This window comes from Polistes fuscatus, unplaced genomic scaffold (genome assembly GCF_010416935.1).
Source record: "Polistes fuscatus isolate 324 unplaced genomic scaffold, CU_Pfus_HIC Scaffold6, whole genome shotgun sequence".
NCBI lineage: Eukaryota > Metazoa > Arthropoda > Insecta > Hymenoptera > Vespidae > Polistes > Polistes fuscatus.
In genome coordinates, this window is record NW_025113140.1 from 1,514,932 (window position 1) to 1,534,077 (window position 19,146).

General features: G+C 32.3%; 4 protein-coding genes, 1 long non-coding RNA gene and 2 other non-coding genes across 8 annotated transcripts; 3 read left to right on the forward strand and 4 right to left on the reverse strand.

Moving 5' to 3' along the window:
• Positions 1 to 562: 562 nt before the first annotated feature.
• LOC122523035 (vesicle-trafficking protein SEC22b) lies at positions 563 to 1,958 on the forward strand. The gene is made up of 5 exons (XM_043644560.1): positions 563 to 807; positions 999 to 1,108; positions 1,192 to 1,352; positions 1,435 to 1,581; positions 1,658 to 1,958. The coding sequence occupies exons 1-5, from the start codon at positions 733 to 735 to the stop codon at positions 1,804 to 1,806; spliced, it is 642 nt and encodes a 213-aa protein (XP_043500495.1). The 5' UTR covers positions 563 to 732; the 3' UTR covers positions 1,807 to 1,958.
• Positions 1,959 to 2,180: 222 nt separating this feature from the next.
• Positions 2,181 to 4,092, reverse strand: LOC122523020 (box C/D snoRNA protein 1). Its single transcript, XM_043644538.1, has 7 exons — positions 4,044 to 4,092; positions 3,760 to 3,941; positions 3,588 to 3,679; positions 3,339 to 3,517; positions 3,059 to 3,256; positions 2,844 to 2,968; positions 2,181 to 2,752 (listed from the first exon to the last, which is right to left on the reverse strand). The coding sequence occupies exons 1-7, from the start codon at positions 4,061 to 4,063 to the stop codon at positions 2,511 to 2,513; spliced, it is 1,038 nt and encodes a 345-aa protein (XP_043500473.1). The 5' UTR covers positions 4,064 to 4,092; the 3' UTR covers positions 2,181 to 2,510.
• A 345-nt stretch (positions 4,093 to 4,437) lies between these two features.
• Positions 4,438 to 7,117, reverse strand: LOC122523003 (zinc finger CCCH-type with G patch domain-containing protein). The gene is made up of 9 exons (XM_043644503.1): positions 6,878 to 7,117; positions 6,543 to 6,773; positions 6,403 to 6,483; positions 6,195 to 6,335; positions 5,854 to 5,996; positions 5,609 to 5,787; positions 5,250 to 5,519; positions 4,979 to 5,167; positions 4,438 to 4,897 (listed from the first exon to the last, which is right to left on the reverse strand). The coding sequence occupies exons 1-9, from the start codon at positions 6,926 to 6,928 to the stop codon at positions 4,599 to 4,601; spliced, it is 1,584 nt and encodes a 527-aa protein (XP_043500438.1). The 5' UTR covers positions 6,929 to 7,117; the 3' UTR covers positions 4,438 to 4,598.
• Positions 7,118 to 7,348: 231 nt separating this feature from the next.
• Positions 7,349 to 7,421, forward strand: Trnam-cau. Its single transcript has one exon. It is a non-coding gene; the product is annotated as a tRNA-Met (tRNA).
• A 3,525-nt stretch (positions 7,422 to 10,946) lies between these two features.
• On the reverse strand, positions 10,947 to 13,702 carry LOC122523034 (barH-like 2 homeobox protein). Of its 2 annotated transcripts, none has more exons than XM_043644559.1 (3): positions 13,221 to 13,702; positions 12,223 to 12,550; positions 10,947 to 12,136 (listed from the first exon to the last, which is right to left on the reverse strand). In XM_043644559.1, the coding sequence occupies exons 1-3, from the start codon at positions 13,288 to 13,290 to the stop codon at positions 11,866 to 11,868; spliced, it is 669 nt and encodes a 222-aa protein (XP_043500494.1). In that variant the 5' UTR covers positions 13,291 to 13,702; the 3' UTR covers positions 10,947 to 11,865. The 2 variants fall into 2 exon arrangements, with proteins under 2 accessions (XP_043500494.1, XP_043500493.1); XM_043644558.1 differs by having other exon boundaries at positions 12,223 to 12,553; positions 13,221 to 13,699.
• Positions 13,703 to 15,522: 1,820 nt separating this feature from the next.
• LOC122523049 lies at positions 15,523 to 16,078 on the forward strand. Its single transcript, XR_006305236.1, has 3 exons — positions 15,523 to 15,584; positions 15,683 to 15,848; positions 16,041 to 16,078. It is a non-coding gene; the product is annotated as an uncharacterized LOC122523049 (long non-coding RNA).
• A 45-nt stretch (positions 16,079 to 16,123) lies between these two features.
• LOC122523710 lies at positions 16,124 to 16,230 on the reverse strand. The gene has a single exon (XR_006305359.1). It is a non-coding gene; the product is annotated as a U6 spliceosomal RNA (small nuclear RNA).
• Between the last annotated feature and the right edge of the window lie 2,916 nt (positions 16,231 to 19,146).

Genomic DNA, 19,146 nt, shown 5'->3' on the forward strand with positions numbered 1-19,146 from the left:
CTATTAATTATATATATAGCGCTTTATAAAGATGAATTTTCAAGCAACATAGAACAAAACATTGAATAACATTTCTTATCTTTTAAAAATTTAAATTAATTGTAATAATCAGATAACTGATCAGATGTCGCGATTTAGAAATAAATTTGAAAATCAAATGCCTTCTTATTTGTGTTTTCTTTCAATAAAATGATTGTCATCTTATTATAATGCAATTCAATAATCACTAGCTGTTGTACGATTGGAGAATACTCCTTATGTAAAATGTAATTAGATAAAAAAAGTATAAAGGAAGATTATATCATTGATTTATTCCATAACGATGAATCTCGCGCTTTTTGTAGTCCAAAAGGAAGAAGACAATTATTAACCTATCCAATAAATTTATATTGTTGTTGTTATTGACATTATTTTATTAATTCTTTATTTGTTTATTACGAGAATTTCTACGTAAACTATATAAAATAATTGACGTATATGTATATACATATATATTATGAACGCTAGTAATTAATTAAATATTTTATGTTAAAGAAATTGAAAAATGTGCACGTAGTTAATGAAAAGTTGCCTACTGACGTGGTAGGTTGCAATTGGACGTTAGTGAATCGGCCACATCCACGATCAGTTGCGCCTAAATGGATGTTGAATACTGAACTTTCGAACGTGAAAACAAAGATATTGTGTTATTATTATTGTTTCAGATTGAGTTGTTAATTTATTTATAATAAAATGGTATTACTAACAATGATAGCAAGAATAGCAGATGGGCTGCTATTGGCGGCTACCATGCAGGAAGATGAACAGGTTAGAAATCTGTTATGATGAAATGTCATTTTAAACCATAATATTTTATTATCTATCATTTTACAATAATAATTAGATCTTTGTCGAATGATGTTAATAATTAAGTATAATTAAGTATTATCAATATATTTAAAATAGAAAATGTTAATTAAATTTTGCATTCTTTTTTTTTATCATTTGCATCTGTCTAGAGTGAAAGAAGTACTTTGGAATATCAAAATCAAGCGAAAATGTTGTTTAGAAAATTGGGTATACAGTCACCTACAAGATGTACTATAGAAACTGGACCATACCTCTTTCAGTAAGTTTATCATAATTAAATAAATAATACAAATAAATATGTGTGTGCATTTTCTTTAATCTTAATGTCTTTGTTTTTTATAGTTATTTAATTGAAAACGAGGTATGTTACTTAGTATTATGTGAAAGGAATTATAGTAAACGAATAGCTTACAGTTATTTAGAAGATATAGCACAGGAATTTTATGCTCAATATGGTAAACGTGTCAATACCGTTGCTAGGCCTTATGCTTTTATTGAATTTGGTATGTAATCAAAATTTGAACAATATATCACATATATTCATTGTTTATTGATATAATGTAATATGAATTTTGGTTTCTTTAGAGACTTACATTCAAAAAGCTAAAAAAGTGTTCTCAGATGGTAGATCACGTAGGAATATGAATGCTCTTAACACTCAACTACAAGATGTTCAAAGGATCATGGTTCAAAACATTGATGATGTATTACAAAGAGGAACGGTACTTTCAGGTAAATTAATATAATTTTATATATATATATATATATATATATGCATACATACGACTATATTTTTCATCCTTTGCAGAATTGGATACAAAAACGCAGAATTTGTCAATGTTGTCACAAAAGTATAAGAAAGATGCAACGCATTTAAATAGCAAGTCTATGTATGTCAAAGCAGTTGCTATTCTCGTCGTATTTCTGGTCCTCCTGTTATATTTCTTTATTCTTTAGTTGATCACAAACTTGAAAAAATGATTTATCCATAAACGAAGATTGTTCCAATCTAAAAACTAGGAACACACTTTATTATGAGGGTTGAAAAATGGGTTTGCGGCTACCATATTTGGATTTTATTTTTTAAATATATAGAAATTACACAATCAGGCTACATTGTTATTATCAAGTTTGTTAGCCTGTATTTATCAACACAATGTTGTGTACTATACATTGATTTTTAATTTAATATTAATAAAATAATAGAAATTTTATAATAGAAAACACAAGAGATGATTTAACTTCGTTTTTAATATATATATAAATATATATATAAATCAATTTTCAAAGAGATACAATGTATAAATTATCACTTTGTAAATTCATTATAATTTCAATTTATGAAAATTTATTTTCATCGCATTTCCTACAATTTTGGATTCTTATCTTTAAGTTATTTATTAATAATTACAGTATTTTTGGGTAATGTACAAGGAATTAAATATATATAAGTATACATATTAAACTTAATGGAAAAAGAATCAATCCGAATTGTGCCAGTTTACTGAAAATAGTATTTATAAAAAAAATAGTAGAATTCGATAACTAAATTCTAGCCGTGCATTTGCACAAATAAATTATTAGAGCATATAAATTTACTTACTTTTTCTTTTTATTATTAAAAAATTACTTCCATATATAAATAATTATATATTAATATATTATTGTACCGTATTGATCAGTTCATCATATTTAGGTATATCAAAACTAGAATTTTTTCTTTCGTGTTCTCTACCTTGTTGTTTATTACTCGCAATATCTAATTCTTCATCAGACTCTATAGTAGTATTAAAAAAATAATTTACAGGTTCATTTGTGTTTTGTTTTTTGTTATTGCCTTTGTCTGTATGCGACCATTTACTTTTTTGTTGAAATTTGTTCTTAGGAAAAATTTCCTCATCGTCTTAAAAGAAATATCCAAGAATTATAATCTATTTATTATTATTATTTAAATATGAATTATATGAATATATGAAATATCTTATAATATTTACCTGTGTCTACAATTTCATACATATCTATATGATGTTGCAAAACTACGTATAATGTCGGAAATTCTACTATAGTTTTATTTTCTAAATTTTCCTTCAGTGTAAGTGATATATCTAACTCGTGGTATCTGAAATGTATCACATTGTTATTGAAGTAATTCAATATTTGATTCACAGTATATACAATCACATACACAAAATTTATATATTTTACTTACCTATTACTAGATTTCGCTATCTTCTCAGTTTTAAGAAGAACTTTCAATCCACTAAAACCAGCAGCTTGATAAAATTGTAATTTGTTATTTAAACTTAATTTTAAATTTAGTTCTTCAATATTACTTTTTTCCTCCGTTGCATTAAGAGGATACAAAACTTGCTCTAAAAGTGTTGACAAACGAACTGTTTCTAAAGCTCTAATGATAATAATAATAATTTTTGTTATATATATAAAACAATTCTAAATTATATTTATTTATATATAAAATATTAAAATACCTTTCTGTGGTCTGTATTATATTATCTGCTTGTGGAAATATCCACTCTACTCTCCAAAAAAATTCATTTGTTTTCCATTTTAAAAATGTTGTATTCTTTTTATGTTTAGTAAAATGTTGTGGCATGAAACAGAGATTAACTTTCCTGTTATAAGCACCTGTTCTGAGTCGGTTTAAATGCTGCAATATTATTCATAAATTATAATTTTATACTTATAAAAAGGCATACAAAAAAATATTGACAACATACCAAAGGTAACTCAGAGTGTCGTGAAAATCTTTTTAATGGATTATTTTTTAATTGATCAACAGATCTGCCAATTTCTTCAAGAAATCGATAATCTAGAATTTAAATAATGTTTATTTCTTATAATATAGTATGTTTTAAAACATAAGTAATTTAATAATTTAAAGTAACGTACCATTTAACAAATCTAAATCAGTAAACGATGCTAATGTTTTAAATTTCAGTCTATCTCGAATTCCATCACATTCGAGTTCTTTTTTATGAATATTTACACATGCAAGACAACACGTTCTAACCTCACATTTTGGGCAAGTATATTTTGCTTTGTTTGCATTACATACTTCACATTTTTCTAATCTATAAATAAAAAGAAATAGTTATGTTTTTAATTGAATCTTCTTCTTTTGTTTTTTATTTTTAATAATAAATATTTCTATTAAGTCACCTGTATGCACTTACTTCACATCGGGGGCCGCCATATTACTAATATGTCCATAACAATAACAATCACTACGTGATTTTTTTATATTCTAATTTATTACAAAATTAAAGATATCATTTAAGATTAAAACAAGCAAAAATTATTTACACTCTTAATATGAATATTACACATATTCATAAATAATTTTATAAATTTTTTTTAAATTTTTTAGTCACTTAAATATTTTTTGACTTTATATGTTATATTTGAAATGTAACGTCTCAAATTGAATCTTCATTTGTTCATCCCATTGTAAGTAATTTTACCGCAAGTAATAATTAAATTATAATAGAAATATATATATATTGTGCATATGGGAAGAAAATGTGAAACATTTTTACTATTTATCGTATATGCGTAAGTAAAGCAATATTTTGAAATATTATTTATTTAAATAGAAGTTACATTAGTTTAGCGATTATTTGTACGTAGATTTATATATATATATTTTTTTATTCTGTACAGAATTTTTTATTTATTTACTTTGGATAAGTATCAAACATACATGCTTCTATATATTTTTATTATCTTTTTTAAAATATGGACAATTTAGCTTTGTTTTTTCTTTGAGTTTGTTCGGCTGCAATATTTTTCTCACAAGCACGTAATTCAATAAGTTTCTTTTGTTTCTCATTATATTGCGCAAGAATATTTTTGTAAGGTGTGCTATCTTTTGAATGTCTCGTCATTGAATTTTTAAGTTTCAATGATTCTCTTTCCAACCGGTTGATATCTTCGCCTACTTGAAAGTTTGCAACATTTAATTTCCAATTTGATTCCGTTTTCAAATTACATTTAGATTTTGACGTACTGGCTACATCCTTATTTTTGTCTGTAAAATTTAAAGGAATAGAAATTTAGATACTTTAACTTGTGGACCATCATATATATTTTATATTTTTTACACACTTACTTTCAACTAATGTTGTATTTAATGTCGTGTTTAAGAAATTGAATATATTACTTTGTTCCTTTTCTTTTTCTCTTTCATATTCTCTTTGTCTTTGTCGTTCTAATTTTTGTTGCTTCTTACGCATTTTAAATTCAGCAGAAAATAAGTTTTTATCATTGCCAGCTATTTCACGTAACTCCATACAATGATCTATAAAATATAATCATATAATAGATAGATTTTTATGTCATTAATAAGAAACTGTACTAAAACAGTCAAAGTCATTTTTTACCTAAAGATCTACCAGGTGGTAATACTAAGGCTTCAACAGGTTCTATTCTTCCGTCTGCTAATTTTCCTAAACCTGTACCTCTCACATAACCCATCTTTGCCATTAATTTACTACCCATACCACGTGTATGTTTTTCCCAATGTCCTAAAGGTTGAGTAGTCGGTGTCATTAGTAAAGATTTATCTATTAATGCTTCCGTAGTATAATCTTTCTCATTGTTATCAATTTCACTATCGTCAGATTCATCAGATAATTCTGAATCATTAGTATCTATAAAATAAATAAATAATTTGTTATATATATGTATATAAATTAATGTATGTGTAGTATATATGTATATACATATTTATAATACATACCAAGAGGTACAAGATCTTGCAAACCTATTTCTGCGATATCACCTTTTGCTTCTAGTTTAACACGAACAACTTCTTCAACTTCGTCAGGCATTTTAATAACAATTGATCTATACCATAAATTATTGTTTTGTTTAACTAGTACTCTACTGCCTATCTTAATATTTTCATAGTTAGGTTCCCTGCAATGCAAAAAAAAATTAAGAAGAAAAGAAAATGTATTTTGATTGATAAAATAAATATCTTACTTATATTCCTGCAGATTGGAAAATGGAACTATCTCTCCATGTGAAAAATGACATTGTTCGTCTGAGAACTTACAATTTCCATCAAAGAAATATGGACATGGAAGCATTTCTTTATATGTTGGATTAATAAAGAGCACTCTGACCTATTTAATAATGATGTAAGAATTATTAATAGAACGTTAAGAACATGATTCTGAAACAAACGTGCACCAAATATCGGTCTGCCTGAAATATCTCTTAATTCAAGATTTATTGTAGATTATTCTAAAACTTGAATGAAAAGAAAATGTATTTAAAATTATTTCTTAAGTTAACGAACTATTATAATAATGTTGATTAACCTTGATTTCATGCATAGATTTCAACGTTGGATTAGTACTTCTATCGACTGAACATATCATAGCATTGTGGTAACCACCACTATCCCAACTGCTATTAAGCCGAGCTCTACATTTCATTCCCTCAAGTTGCTTCAATTCATCCTAGAAGATTAACTTGAACCGTATAATTGTATCATTGCTATGCCATACCACATATTAGCGTACTGACTTCTATATCATTCCAAGCACCTGCAGCTTCACTATTTTGCTCAACACTCTTTGAATTGTTTGAGCAATCTTCTATTTCTGCCTGCAAAGAACAATCAATTATTGATTTTGTTTCAAACAATATGTAAGTAGAACAATTACCTTAAATAAGGCATATTCATTCGCCAATGGATCATTCTCATCATTTTCATCATCTTCGTCATTCTCCTTGCTCTCAGTCATGTTTGAATTTTCAGCATCAATCCCTTCAAGCTTTTCTAAATTTTCTTTAGTTAAATCAATTAATTCTTGAAGATTTGATTTTAAATTTAATAAATCATTCTTATCACTTTCCTTCGTTTCCATAGACAGCGCAGATACAATTTGGGATAGCTGTAACATGTGGACACCATATGTAAAGAAAATAAATGTATAGTTCCTCAGATATATTTTTATAAAGGTATACATTCTTTTTATTAATAATTTAAGTATTATACCTGAAATTCATATTGAATTATTGCTTCTTTCAGACTTGCAACATCTGCCATTGAGATATAAATAAAAAAATATTTATTAAATTTGTAAAAACTATTATTAAAATAAGACTTATATCAAAAAATATTATTATATAATAATTCTTCGATGAGAAAATCAAACATTCCAACCAAAACGCATCACAAAATAATCAAATTCACTGTTAGTAGTAACTGGAAAGAATACAAAAGAAATCACTATATGCTTGCGCCCTCTCGTAAGTAGTTTGATATCCTTGAATATAATTACTATGATAATAAAATAATAAGTAATATTATCAGTCTAAAAAAATATATCAAATTTTCTGCAATTGTTATTAAGAAAAATGATATTTATTTTTACACATATATATGTATATATATTTTCTTTTTATTATAGTAAAAGAATATATCACTTTAGGGAAAATGTATTAAAAAAGAACGAGTCATCACAGCGCCTCGGTAGCGCAGTAGGCAGCGCGTAAGTCTCATAATCTTAAGGTCGTGAGTTCGATCCTCACCCGAGGCAGATTTTTTGCATACTCAAGGGATGTAAGTTTATTTTTTATAATAATGAATATAATAACACTAAATGCTTACATGCACTCTATATTTTGTGGGTTTGTATTTATTTTTAAGTTATTAATCTGTCATTATTAATTATTAAAATGAATTCTATTGATAGCATTATAAAATTAATCGTGTATCAACATAATCAAAGGAAACAAGTCTTAAATCTTAAAAGATGTTTATAATAGTAAGAAAAAAAAAGACAACGTGGAAGGGAGAAAGGAAAGAGAATAAGAGACAATTATGTAAATGTAACGTATGCCAAAGGGCACGTTCTCTTTCTCTTGAAATTGAAATGTGGAATTTAAAACGAGTTGTGAATTGTTTGTTGCCCTTTAGCGATACTGCAATTTGCAAGCAAACAGCCCATTAAGAGAAGACCACCGACTGTTTTTCTTTTTACAAGAGGAAGATTTTCTCTGTATTGTCGTGGACGTTTTCAATTCTTTTGGAAGAAGATCGGATAAAAGTTACATCGATGTTCAGTTATGATTGAACAGAGAATAATGAGAGGACAGATGAAAATAGCATCGTCGTCGTCATCGTGAAAAAATCAACATAGCGTTTCTTCCGGAAGAAAGACGTAGGGAAAGGGACAGTGGAGATGAGTGGATACTGCGAAGGAAATAGAGAAAAGTAAGTATGTAGAGTACGTGATTCAAGGAAAAAAGTCTGCATCGATGAGAGGGCGGCTTTATCCGTTCACTGCGGAGCTGTTACGTATAAATGCAGAAATGCGGCCCGGTTCGCGGAGGTTGAGCGATCGTTGGTGGGAGCGAGCTTGATTCCGCGTTGATTCAGACCGTATTCAGTGCATCGAGCTCGCGATGAAAAGGCGTTCCGTTTTCTGAATATATTCCAATTAAAAAGTCGGAGCTTCGTTGCCCTCACCTCTGCCCGCTCACCTCCTGCCTTTGCCCCATCCCCCGAAAGAGATAGAAGAAGAGAGAGAGAGAGACAGAGATAGAAATAAAGTTAGAGAGAGAGAAAGCAAACACCGGCTCAAGCGCCAGCTCGAGCGCCCTTCTTCTTCGTCTACGCCCCGCTATCCCGTACCACCGACCCCCTTTTACTTCTGCCTTTTGCCTTCCGCCCCTACCGACGACGCGATCCCTTTTTCCTATCGCTCGACCAACCAGACATTTTCTCCCTCTCGCTGTTTCTCCAGCAATTACTTCTCCGCTTTTTCTTCTTTCCTCTCTTCCACTTTCCTATCTTTTTTTTTTCCCTTTCTAAAGAACTCTTTCTACCATTTTCTTCGTCAATCCTTTCTAATATAAACCCTGACTCCGATTTCATCTCTATATTTTTATTATTTTTAATTATTGTTTTACTATTTAGGAACATAAAGATTATCTATGGAATATATGATATATACATTCAAGTATAGAAAAGATTTCTTCGTCGATATTCTTTATCAAAGAACACGTTTGCTCTTATCTTTGGATTATACTCTACGTAATTGTCTTTGGCATGGGAAACGGCGAATCAAGCTGTTGTTTTTATCCTCTACGCCCGAAGAACAAATGTAAATTCGAGGCGTATGTTCGCGCACGTACGACTCGGAACCCCCATGAAGTATTTAACGATGCCGCAGAACGAAGGCACATCCTAAGCCTAAGGAGAGGAAAAGACGATGAGGAATACGAAGCGCGTGCCCAAGTGCCAACAGGACTTACGCACGTATGCACGAGCGTCTGCAAGCGCGTATGCACGCGCGTGTGTACGGATATTCGCTGGAGTATAATGCGCACGTGGCTGGGCACACGCAACACCACTTGTCTACTTCAACTTTCGATTCCTTCTATCCCTTCGTGAATGATCCTCGGGTCAACTTTTCGTCCTTGATCTCTAGACTGCACCACCACTGAACAAAGTTATGAGAGACGACGACACCCTGTAACAAATACAACTTTGCTATTAATATCATCACTAGCTCATTAGCAGAAGTTAACGCATGAAGTTTTTTCTTGAATTTAATCCGATTAATTAATTAACTCATTTGCATTTTTTACGATACAATGAAAAATGTATCCATCAAATTTGTTTTTTCTTCATCAATACTAAATAGAGTAGAATAATATTTGAAGAAGTAATTTGAATATTATTGGCTATAGGCGTACTGCGTTAATGATGCAAATTTGTTAAGATACAAGTAGAATTCATTTTTGTTAAATGATATTTAATGATATATCTTATATCTATACGTGATACGAATATGTAATATGTAAAACGAGATAGGAGTAGCTAGTAGAATCTAAATTAACGCGATTATATTTAGAAACGGTCTAATGAATTTAAATTTGTTCGTAGAGATAAAACGTTCTAATTATATAGCTAGCGCGTTTTAATTATTTCGTTGGTTTAATGGTTAACATTTGAGAGAAAATGGAAGAAACGAATGTAGTAAGTAAAGGTCGAAGAACAGTAACCGACTGAATAGCGAATGCCGTTGGATATCATTGTGAATACTGTACCGAATGATTATGTGGAAGTAATTACGCGTAAGAAATTACGTAGGAATATCGTTGAGATTTCGTTTCAACTATGCTGCGGTGAGTCTTAACAAAAAAAAAAGAAAAGAAAAGAAAAGAAAAGAAAAAAAAGAGAGGGTTCAGGTTGAAGAAGAATAGAAGAATTTTTCCTTCGTTCGAGCGATTTCACGCTCGGTGAGACGAATCTGCTTTTCCTATAATTCGAGGACTTTGAATGTAAGAAAAGAAAGAGATAAAGAAAGAGAAATAAATAAAGAAAGAGTACCACGGTTTATTCCATTTTGAATAAACCCGAAAAGAGTATCCTCCTTTCTACGATTCCTCTTCGCTTATCTTATGTTGAAATATACGAAACTTCGCGTAACGGAATTGATATGTATTTTTCTTTATTTATTTTTACGTTTTAATATGAGAAAGAAATCATTAACGATATCGTTATCCGGAAGGTATTATACGCGTTGCCTGATAAAGTATTTATTCGTATGAAAGTTTTCGTTTTTTCTCTACTCGTTCTCGCCCTAATTAACACAATCGATCCAACGCGAAATATCGAGGAAAGATAGTAGTTGCTCTATCGTCAACTGGTGTACATTCTCTCGTCGATTCCATTCAATTAAATACGTAAGTCAATTCCTTTACTAAGTGGCCTCAACTCACTCAACTTGTATCGGTTTCAGCCAATTACTTCGAACGGGGCAGGAGTCGCGCGTTTTGGACACGTGCCCATTGTCGTCTATGAATTAGCTTACTATACTATCTCATTTTTCGAATGAAAGGAGGTAATCGAGAGTATACTATACAAGATAAATACATCCTAATGATATATTCAGATAAAAGAATATTTTATATTTCAACCTTGAGAAATCAATTTTATTTTTTTTACATTTAAACGAAAAATATAGATACCAAGGGGATGAATTATTTCGTGGATTAATATTGTAGGATTTTATATACAATTTGAATAATAACGACATCCAAAAACATTTTTATATATGTTATTTCATAATAATTTATTTATCTACAAGAACTCCTCATCTTACACAAAATTGTCAACTAGTGAAAGATGTTAAAGTTACATATCGATAGTGAACGTCGATTAAAATCACTAAATTATAAAGTTGCTGTTAAAACACGAAAAATACGCACGTTAGTCGAGCATTGCACATTCGGTAATAAATATATCCCTTTTCATCTTTCAAATTGATCATTTAAGTACGATGAAACAGCTACGTATTAATATCATTATATCTTCTAATCGTTATTCTCATTGATCGGACGTTCTTTTCAGAGAATTATTAGATCTTCATTATTGAATGGTAATTTATCGTAATTTCCACAATAAAGATTGTACCGTATCACTGCTGATTGTTAAATGTTTTCATAGTTAAAAATGAAAAACATTCGTTTATCTATCAAGATAAGGATCATTTGCAAGAAACAACCGAATACGGTTTTGCCGATCTATTTAATAATTACATATTTACATTGTCAATCAACTGTCCCGTTTGCAACGAAAACAAATACGAGAAAAAACTTCAGAATACAAAAATTAAATAATCAATTACAAATTTATCGCATGTTGCTGATAATACACAACGACAACAATAAAAATATTAAAATATTACACGCGCGTGTCTCTAAAATAATATTTCACGTGTGAAATAAAGAATAGAATGTTCTTGATCAAATGTAAATAAAAATATAATCGATTAAAAATTTACAACTAAAATCATATCACTTTCTGTCTGTTGCAGCGATGAAGATAATAAAAGAAAACATCGAGTGGAATTCTTTGACTCGCCGTTTTTACTTCCACACGAATTTTATCTGTTGCTCATATGAGTGTTCGAGTTAGGCAGGAGCTATTAGGTGATTTGAAACGATATTTAAATCATGATATCGCACGCGTTAGAGTGGACAACCGTGTACGTATGTGACGTTTCGAAAGAGTGCAGCAGCCGTCGAAAGGAACGCTGCCGTGGACGCTGTGGATGGAGCTGGTGGAGGTGGTGGTGGAGGTGCATGGTTCGTCACTTGTGTTTGTGCATTGTAAGATGGGCAATAGGCATCTATGCTACCATGATGAAGACCCACGCCTCTTACAAGGAGTTCTTTTTCTACTGTTGCTTGATGACGAAGTTGTTCAAGTCGTAACTGATTCTGTCTCTTCCACTTCGTTCTGTAACACAATCAAGTAGTAAAGGTTTAAAAATATGAATCCTTATAATAAATATATTCATAAAGATTGTACTTAGTCTCGCTGACCTTCTATTTTGATACCAAGTCTTCACTTGAGTTTCTGACAGAGACAATGCATCCGCTACGTCACTACGATCCGCTACACTTAAATATTTTTGACAACGAAATTTTCTTTCTAGGTAAGCAAGTTGGGCATGTGTAAAAGCTGTTCGTCTTCTTCGTGGCTTTCTTCCACTCGGTGGACCACTAGGAGTTCCGCAAGATTTACCGGACGTTGCCGGACCTGGTGGAGGCGATAGAACAGGTGGTGGACTTCCTAGTCGAGTGCAAGGGCTACTGCCAGGGTCAATCGTATCTTCGGAATCCGAATGAACGGCCGAATCATCTTCGGAATCTTCTGTAAATATCAATGTGAAGAAACATTGCCTTGTCAACTATGATCGATTGATGAGTTAGTACAAGTACAATTTGTACGAACAGTTGTCTCATTAATTCAACAGATTCGACTTTACGATGAAAGCCTATTATTGAGATAATGATAGAAGAATTGAAATCGATTTACTATTGGTCCTAGTTCATGGTAAACGATCTCAATCAAGATCCTGTGGTGTCATGCCACGATTGACCAATAAAACTGGGAAACACAGCGGGACGGGATAAGCGACGGATAAAATTTGTGGACTAACGAAGCCTAACGAGTCACTTCGCACCTAAAACCATCTGTAGGATCACCCTTAACGGAACGACACTCTGTAGGGTGGATTGTCGTACTTCGGACCCTGAATAGTGGATAGAAATAATAGAAGAGTCCTCGGGGGGTATCTTTTAACGAGAATCCTGACGGTGGCACACGCGACTAATTCCGGTTTCGTATATAAAACACTAATAATTTATAAAAATTCATCGATCGTCAGGTCTTTTATTAACAATAAGTCTTGGATCATTCGAGAAGTCAATAAATAAGTTGAACAAAATCTCTCCTATTAAACTATAATAACTTCTATACTTTATCGATATTGTCACGATTAACAAGGCATATTGTAATAATTGTTTAGGTCACCTACCTTGAACTCGATCCGCTAGAACGTCGCCCAAAAGATCTCTTATCAAAAAAGACTTGTGTTCTTGCATCATCCCCACTGATAAATCGACGCAAACCAGTTATAAAAACTAAACAATATCACTAACTCGAGTGCAAGATGAATGATTTACTTCACGTATATCGCGTTATCACCGATTAATCTAAAGAGACAAGAACTTTCATGCTATCGTACGGACGCTCGACATCGTTCTGCGTCGACCGCGAGCACGGGGATGACCGGATGTATCTGGCCGACGTTCCACTGTCGTCATCGTCCTAGACATTCTTGTCGTCTTCGTCGTCGTAACCCACGTTGCGGGCGAAGGCGAGTCGTTGTAGGAGGCGGAGGCTTACTCGATGAAGTTTGGATACGAGGGTGAGGGGTAGTACTACAGTACAACATTCATCGTCTCTCCAACTATATCTTTTCCAAGCCCTGCCACCCCTTCGAATTAATCCGCCCGTTTATTTTGAACGGGTAGCCTAATGCCCGCGCGATTTCGCAGCCATTTTGGGGGTGGAGGCGCCATCCTCGTACCCCGCGTATTCCCGTTCGAAAACGGTTGCCACGGGCTTCTGCCATTGGTCGGTGGTACGGACGAGTGAGGGATGAAAAGTCTCTTCCGCGGGATGCTATTGGGCGGATAAACGCACCCTGCGCGAGAGAAGGTTGGTTCTCTCCCTCCACGATCTTTCATTCCTTCTATACCTATCGCCTCACTTTCCTTTTGTATGCATCCAGACGAGAACACAAGATATATAATAGGGCTCGCACGAGTTGGTAAGGTAAGGACTACCAAACGTAGAGCCGCGTCGGCTAACGGAGGTGGGTTGATAGGGGAGGAAGTAATTGGCAAGCGATTACCGTAGAAGGAGAGGAGCAAATTGGATGTGAAACGTTTCTGTAGCTTTATTATGATGCAGTCTTGTTTTCTATCTCAATTTCAAACTTATCTCCTGATTTTTTTTCTATTCATCGTCCCACAACCCTTTCAATTTTAAAGAGATAATCATTACGCGAGGAAGAAATTAGTACGATCGAAGGGAAGCAAAGATCCATTACCACCTTTTATCAAACTTAGTTCAATCTTCGTGATTTTTTTCCTTTTGATTACTTTCTGCAAACAAGACTGAGTAAGATTGAATACAAATTGATGGGGATCAAGTTTTTCTCTCTCATAATCGAATTTAATTAAATTAACTTAGATTATTTATATTATTACCAATCATATATATATATATATAAAAACGTAATTTTATTAAATATATCTACAGAGTAACCGTATCGATTATTCGAGTAATATTTAACATTTTTAGAGTAACTTATCAAATCGTTATGATATCGTAATCAAGTCGATTTATATCCATCAATTTCAAGAAAGGATAACGTTAGATGTGCCAGATATAGGAGAAATTGATGTGCACCATATTTACATAAATACATTCCTAGCTATTTGGAGTTTCCTACCGTATCTTCTCACTCCCCGTGCCCTTTGGAGGGGTAGTTTGTGAGCGTAAATATGCATGATGCATATACTCACAAATCCTCAAACTGCCTCTACTTTCTCAACCGCCTTCATGCTTCCACTATTTCTCTCGTGGCCCTGAGCTCAACAGCACCCTGTTAGTCTATTCACTACACTACACTACTTAGCTTTTGTAAGCACCTACACATAGGATACATCTTATACATAGATTTGCTCTCCTATAAGTAGATATATTTTATATTTTTTACGAAATTGTATTCACCATCAACTATAAAATATAAAAATATGACGATAAAGTCAATGGGGTGTACAAATGCTTATGTAATATACGCTTATATTGATTTATCTCAAACGTATCGATTATTTAACAGTATATTGACGTATTCTACTTTTCTGTTAAATATTGTGTAGGTTTGTTTTATTAGAAAATTTATTCCACTACTACACGTAAAAATGATCTTGTTTTCTACAACAAGATTCTTACTTTAAAATGTATTTATTTAAATTATTCTTTATAGGGCATCGTTATACCATATCGACACCTGTAAAGTTTTCTTTACGATGTTGAGCAGTGAATGCGATGGATCGGAACGCCTTTCTGAATTCATTAGGATTAACGTATGCAAGAGATTAATTCAAGGGGCGGCAAAGCGGCTAGGCGTCTTCTTACCGGGCGCAGAAAAGGGCGCCGAGAACACTGAAAAGAGGGGAATAAATGAGTGATAGAAGATAAGATAAGAACGAGTGAGAGAGTTGAGCAACTTCGAAAATAAAAAACAAAGGGTATCTCTGTCATCGTTGAAAGGCCATATCGTTTATCGTCATTCTGCTATTTAGAATAATTAACAAAAATGATTATAGTTCGTTCAATTATTTTTATTAAAATGAATAATCAATAATTATGTTTCTATCAAATGATTAAAGGATAGTACATTTCTTGTCAATTTTGTATTTACAGAACCAATACCAATGTATACCTTGATTGAATCAGGTCACCTAATACCATCTAATATACAGTATCGCACCCTTAAATTGGATGTTTTACGAGGGGATGTGTTTCGTGTATGTGAAGCTCGTTTTATTATCGCATCTGTCGTGATCCGGACGAAGCTAAATTGATGGAAGTAAGAAAAGAGGGTTTGTTGTGTTAGAATTGGTTTCGAATCACCGTCCTTTCTTTCGGATGATCATTATCGATAATTTTCTTTATTTCTATTCTAATAAAATTGTTGGTATTCTCTTCGTAAATGAATACGTTAATATTCGTATCATAGAAGTTTAAACAAAATTTAAAATGTAAAATTAATGTTTTTCAGAAATTCGCCATTGTAAAGAGAAAAAGAATAAGAAGATGAAGAACATATGCAGAATTTTTTTAAGAATTTAATTTACAATTGCAAAAAATGTGGAACGCTTCACGATTTTGCGTGTCATCCTTGCGCAGGGGCCATGCTAATCTTCTCTGTATCGTTCCAATTTTAGTATATGTACTGCCGAAGCAAGTACGACAGGGTAGCTCAAAGGAAGATATATATAGAAACTAAGTCGATAAATAGTACTTGCGAGAAAGCTTATATACTTATAATGTGATATATCGTTAAAGCGCCATCTAGCGGAATTTTAGTATAACACCTGCAGATTCAGATACAAAAATGTTGTAAGTATAAATACTATAAACGTTTTCTTATTATATATAATTTTTATAATTATATTTTATAAAAAAGTAATGAAAATAAGAGTATGCATTATCTTATCATTTTAGAATTAAAAGAATTTTTGTTTTCTATCATTTTATCAAATCATGATAGACATTTTACAAAAACTTGTTTTATATCTATGTATTTGTATTAATTTTGTATTATATTGTAATATTTCATAGTGTTGTAAAATTTTTGACTTTTATGTTTTATTCTATAACGACGAGTAGACAATCATTTATTATATAAGTATGCATTTACATTTATTTTTTTATTGTATTGCAATATATGATAGTTGATGATTTTGTAGTTTTCATTTTTATGTTATAAAAGGTGATAGCATTCCTCCAATAGGACTTGTAAAAATCGATGACTCGATAATAATAGCGATCGTTGCCACGAATTGGTAAATACGGATAAAAGACTGTGAAGAGGATCACGGTGGAACGATTTAGAACAGTGATGGGCAGAGAGCAGGGATCAAATCGCGAGGCAAAGAACTTCGAAGCCGTTAACAATCACAGCAAATATAAAATCCATTGACGTGCGACCGTGCGTATGAATATAACTGCGAATACACGAATATTTTGTCGATGATTGTAATGTACGGTGTTGTATAGTAGTAATGAACAGGACCCTCCGGTCTCTAAATATGCATGTGCACGTTTTTCAACTTGCATTTTTCTTTCGTGATTCAAGAGCTTTGTAAAATTTTTTCCTCGTAAACATTGTCTCTAATTTCTCTATGTCACAATATTGCTTTGGCCTTTATATATAAAAAAAGAAGAAAAAGAAAACACGAGGTAACAAAGAAGTAATTAAAACTTAACAATTAATTCATTGTTTTTATATTTTACATATTGTACAAAGATTATTATTTGTTAATAATACTAACGATTTCTTTCTTACAGATAATTTTCGGTGATACGATTGCGCTGCAAGTTTTCATTAACAAACCAACGTGATATTATCCGAGCCGTAGGATGCTCTTTGAAAAATGAAGAGCAAGAAAAAAAGATTGACATGTTCCTCGTTCAGTCCATTTCTACAAATCCCACGCATTAAGTGAGAAAAAAGACGCATATACACGCCCTTCTTCTTCTTCTTCTATATACGGTTATTCATTTGAATTTTCTTTTTTTTTCTTTTCACTGTTTTACCACGTTTATGAACGGCACTCTTTTATCCTTTGCTTATTCCAATGTCTCCGGTTAACAACGCGATGTAACGTCCTTAAGACGTCAAAGGGTAGGGGTTCTTCTTCCCTTTTTTTTATTCTTATCATTATTATTATTATTATTTTCTAGCTTTGGAAAAGAAAATAATTACGATCCCGTCAATTTATGGCTAAGAGTACGAATTCACTTGATGAATGCAGTCTAGCGAGTCACGATTGACACAGTGTTCTTTTTTTTTATAGTACGTGTGTTGACAACTTGTTCTTCTAATATCACTGTTGTAAGAGATGATTAGAAAGAAAATAAGAAAAAACTTTGACTTCGTAAAAGTATCATTGACTTCTCGTTGAAAAGATTATGCATTTCTACGCGAACGAGTATTTTTTGCGGTATTGAAAGTTAAACAAGAAAATATCTGAGACACGCTTCGAACGAATCGACTAAGTATGTTGCCTATTGTGTTCCTTTCTTTACAGGGAAGCGGAGACACTCTCGAAGGATGGTGGTTATGGGAAAAAGAGTGCTTGAACACGGACGTTGGTCAGACTCCCGCGGTTCCAATTACGAGTGAAAGGCGGCCCTGTTCGTTCGTCTCCTATAACTGCGGACTCTTCAGGACTTCGTACGGGGTACCCTCTTACCCCCATGACCACTTTCGAGTTTCGACACGCGTGTTTCCATGGCAAATGGTGCCATTTCGTTGGATTTGATCATTGCTTATCTTTCCACAAAATATTTCTACGTGATAACAGTCTTATAAATTTTCTTGGATCTTTAAAAAATGTATCTAAGAAAGTATCTCTCATCTTTTGAGGTAAATACGTTATACAATTATCACGACGAAGTAATTATTTCAATACGATAATAATTATCTCGATCGAGTTAACTAATGATTAATATTATTTTAGCAGAATAGATATGACAGATAAAACTAACGCGCGTGTTATCATTGGAATCTCTATAAGGGAAACGATTATCCGATATAATCATATCCCTGGTTTGGATCTAAGAGTTGGGTAATCAAGGGACGATTGCTGTCACAAAGCTGCTTGATTGGCTCGTTTATGTTATGGTAATACTCGGGACACTACGAGATGGAAAGTAGAGTCCCTCGATAAGTGGAGGGCTCTTGTATTCTCGTTAACGAGATTTCACGAGAACGGTCGTATTTTTGTTATAGAATTAAATGAAAATTTCTCGCTCCGCAGTGGACCGAACGAGTGAAGCGTTTTGATGGAATTAGTAGAAATCCATTAATAGATTCATCATTCGTCCAATTGTCAAGTTGTATTATATCGTCAAGTATTATTATATACGTTAAAAGATTGGATTGTTTAACAACATAAATGGATTTCATACGGCTTGGAAACTTTAACACCGACGACGAAATATACGAAAGTTCCACTTTCGGTTTCAAGGTTGATCAAAGATGCTAGGTCCAAGAGGGATAATCGTCCCAGGAAAGCAAAGACGAGGGATGTTTCGTAGCGCAGCGTCGCCAAAGTCGAGAGGATTACTTGTTTACAAACGACAGTTGATTTGACAAA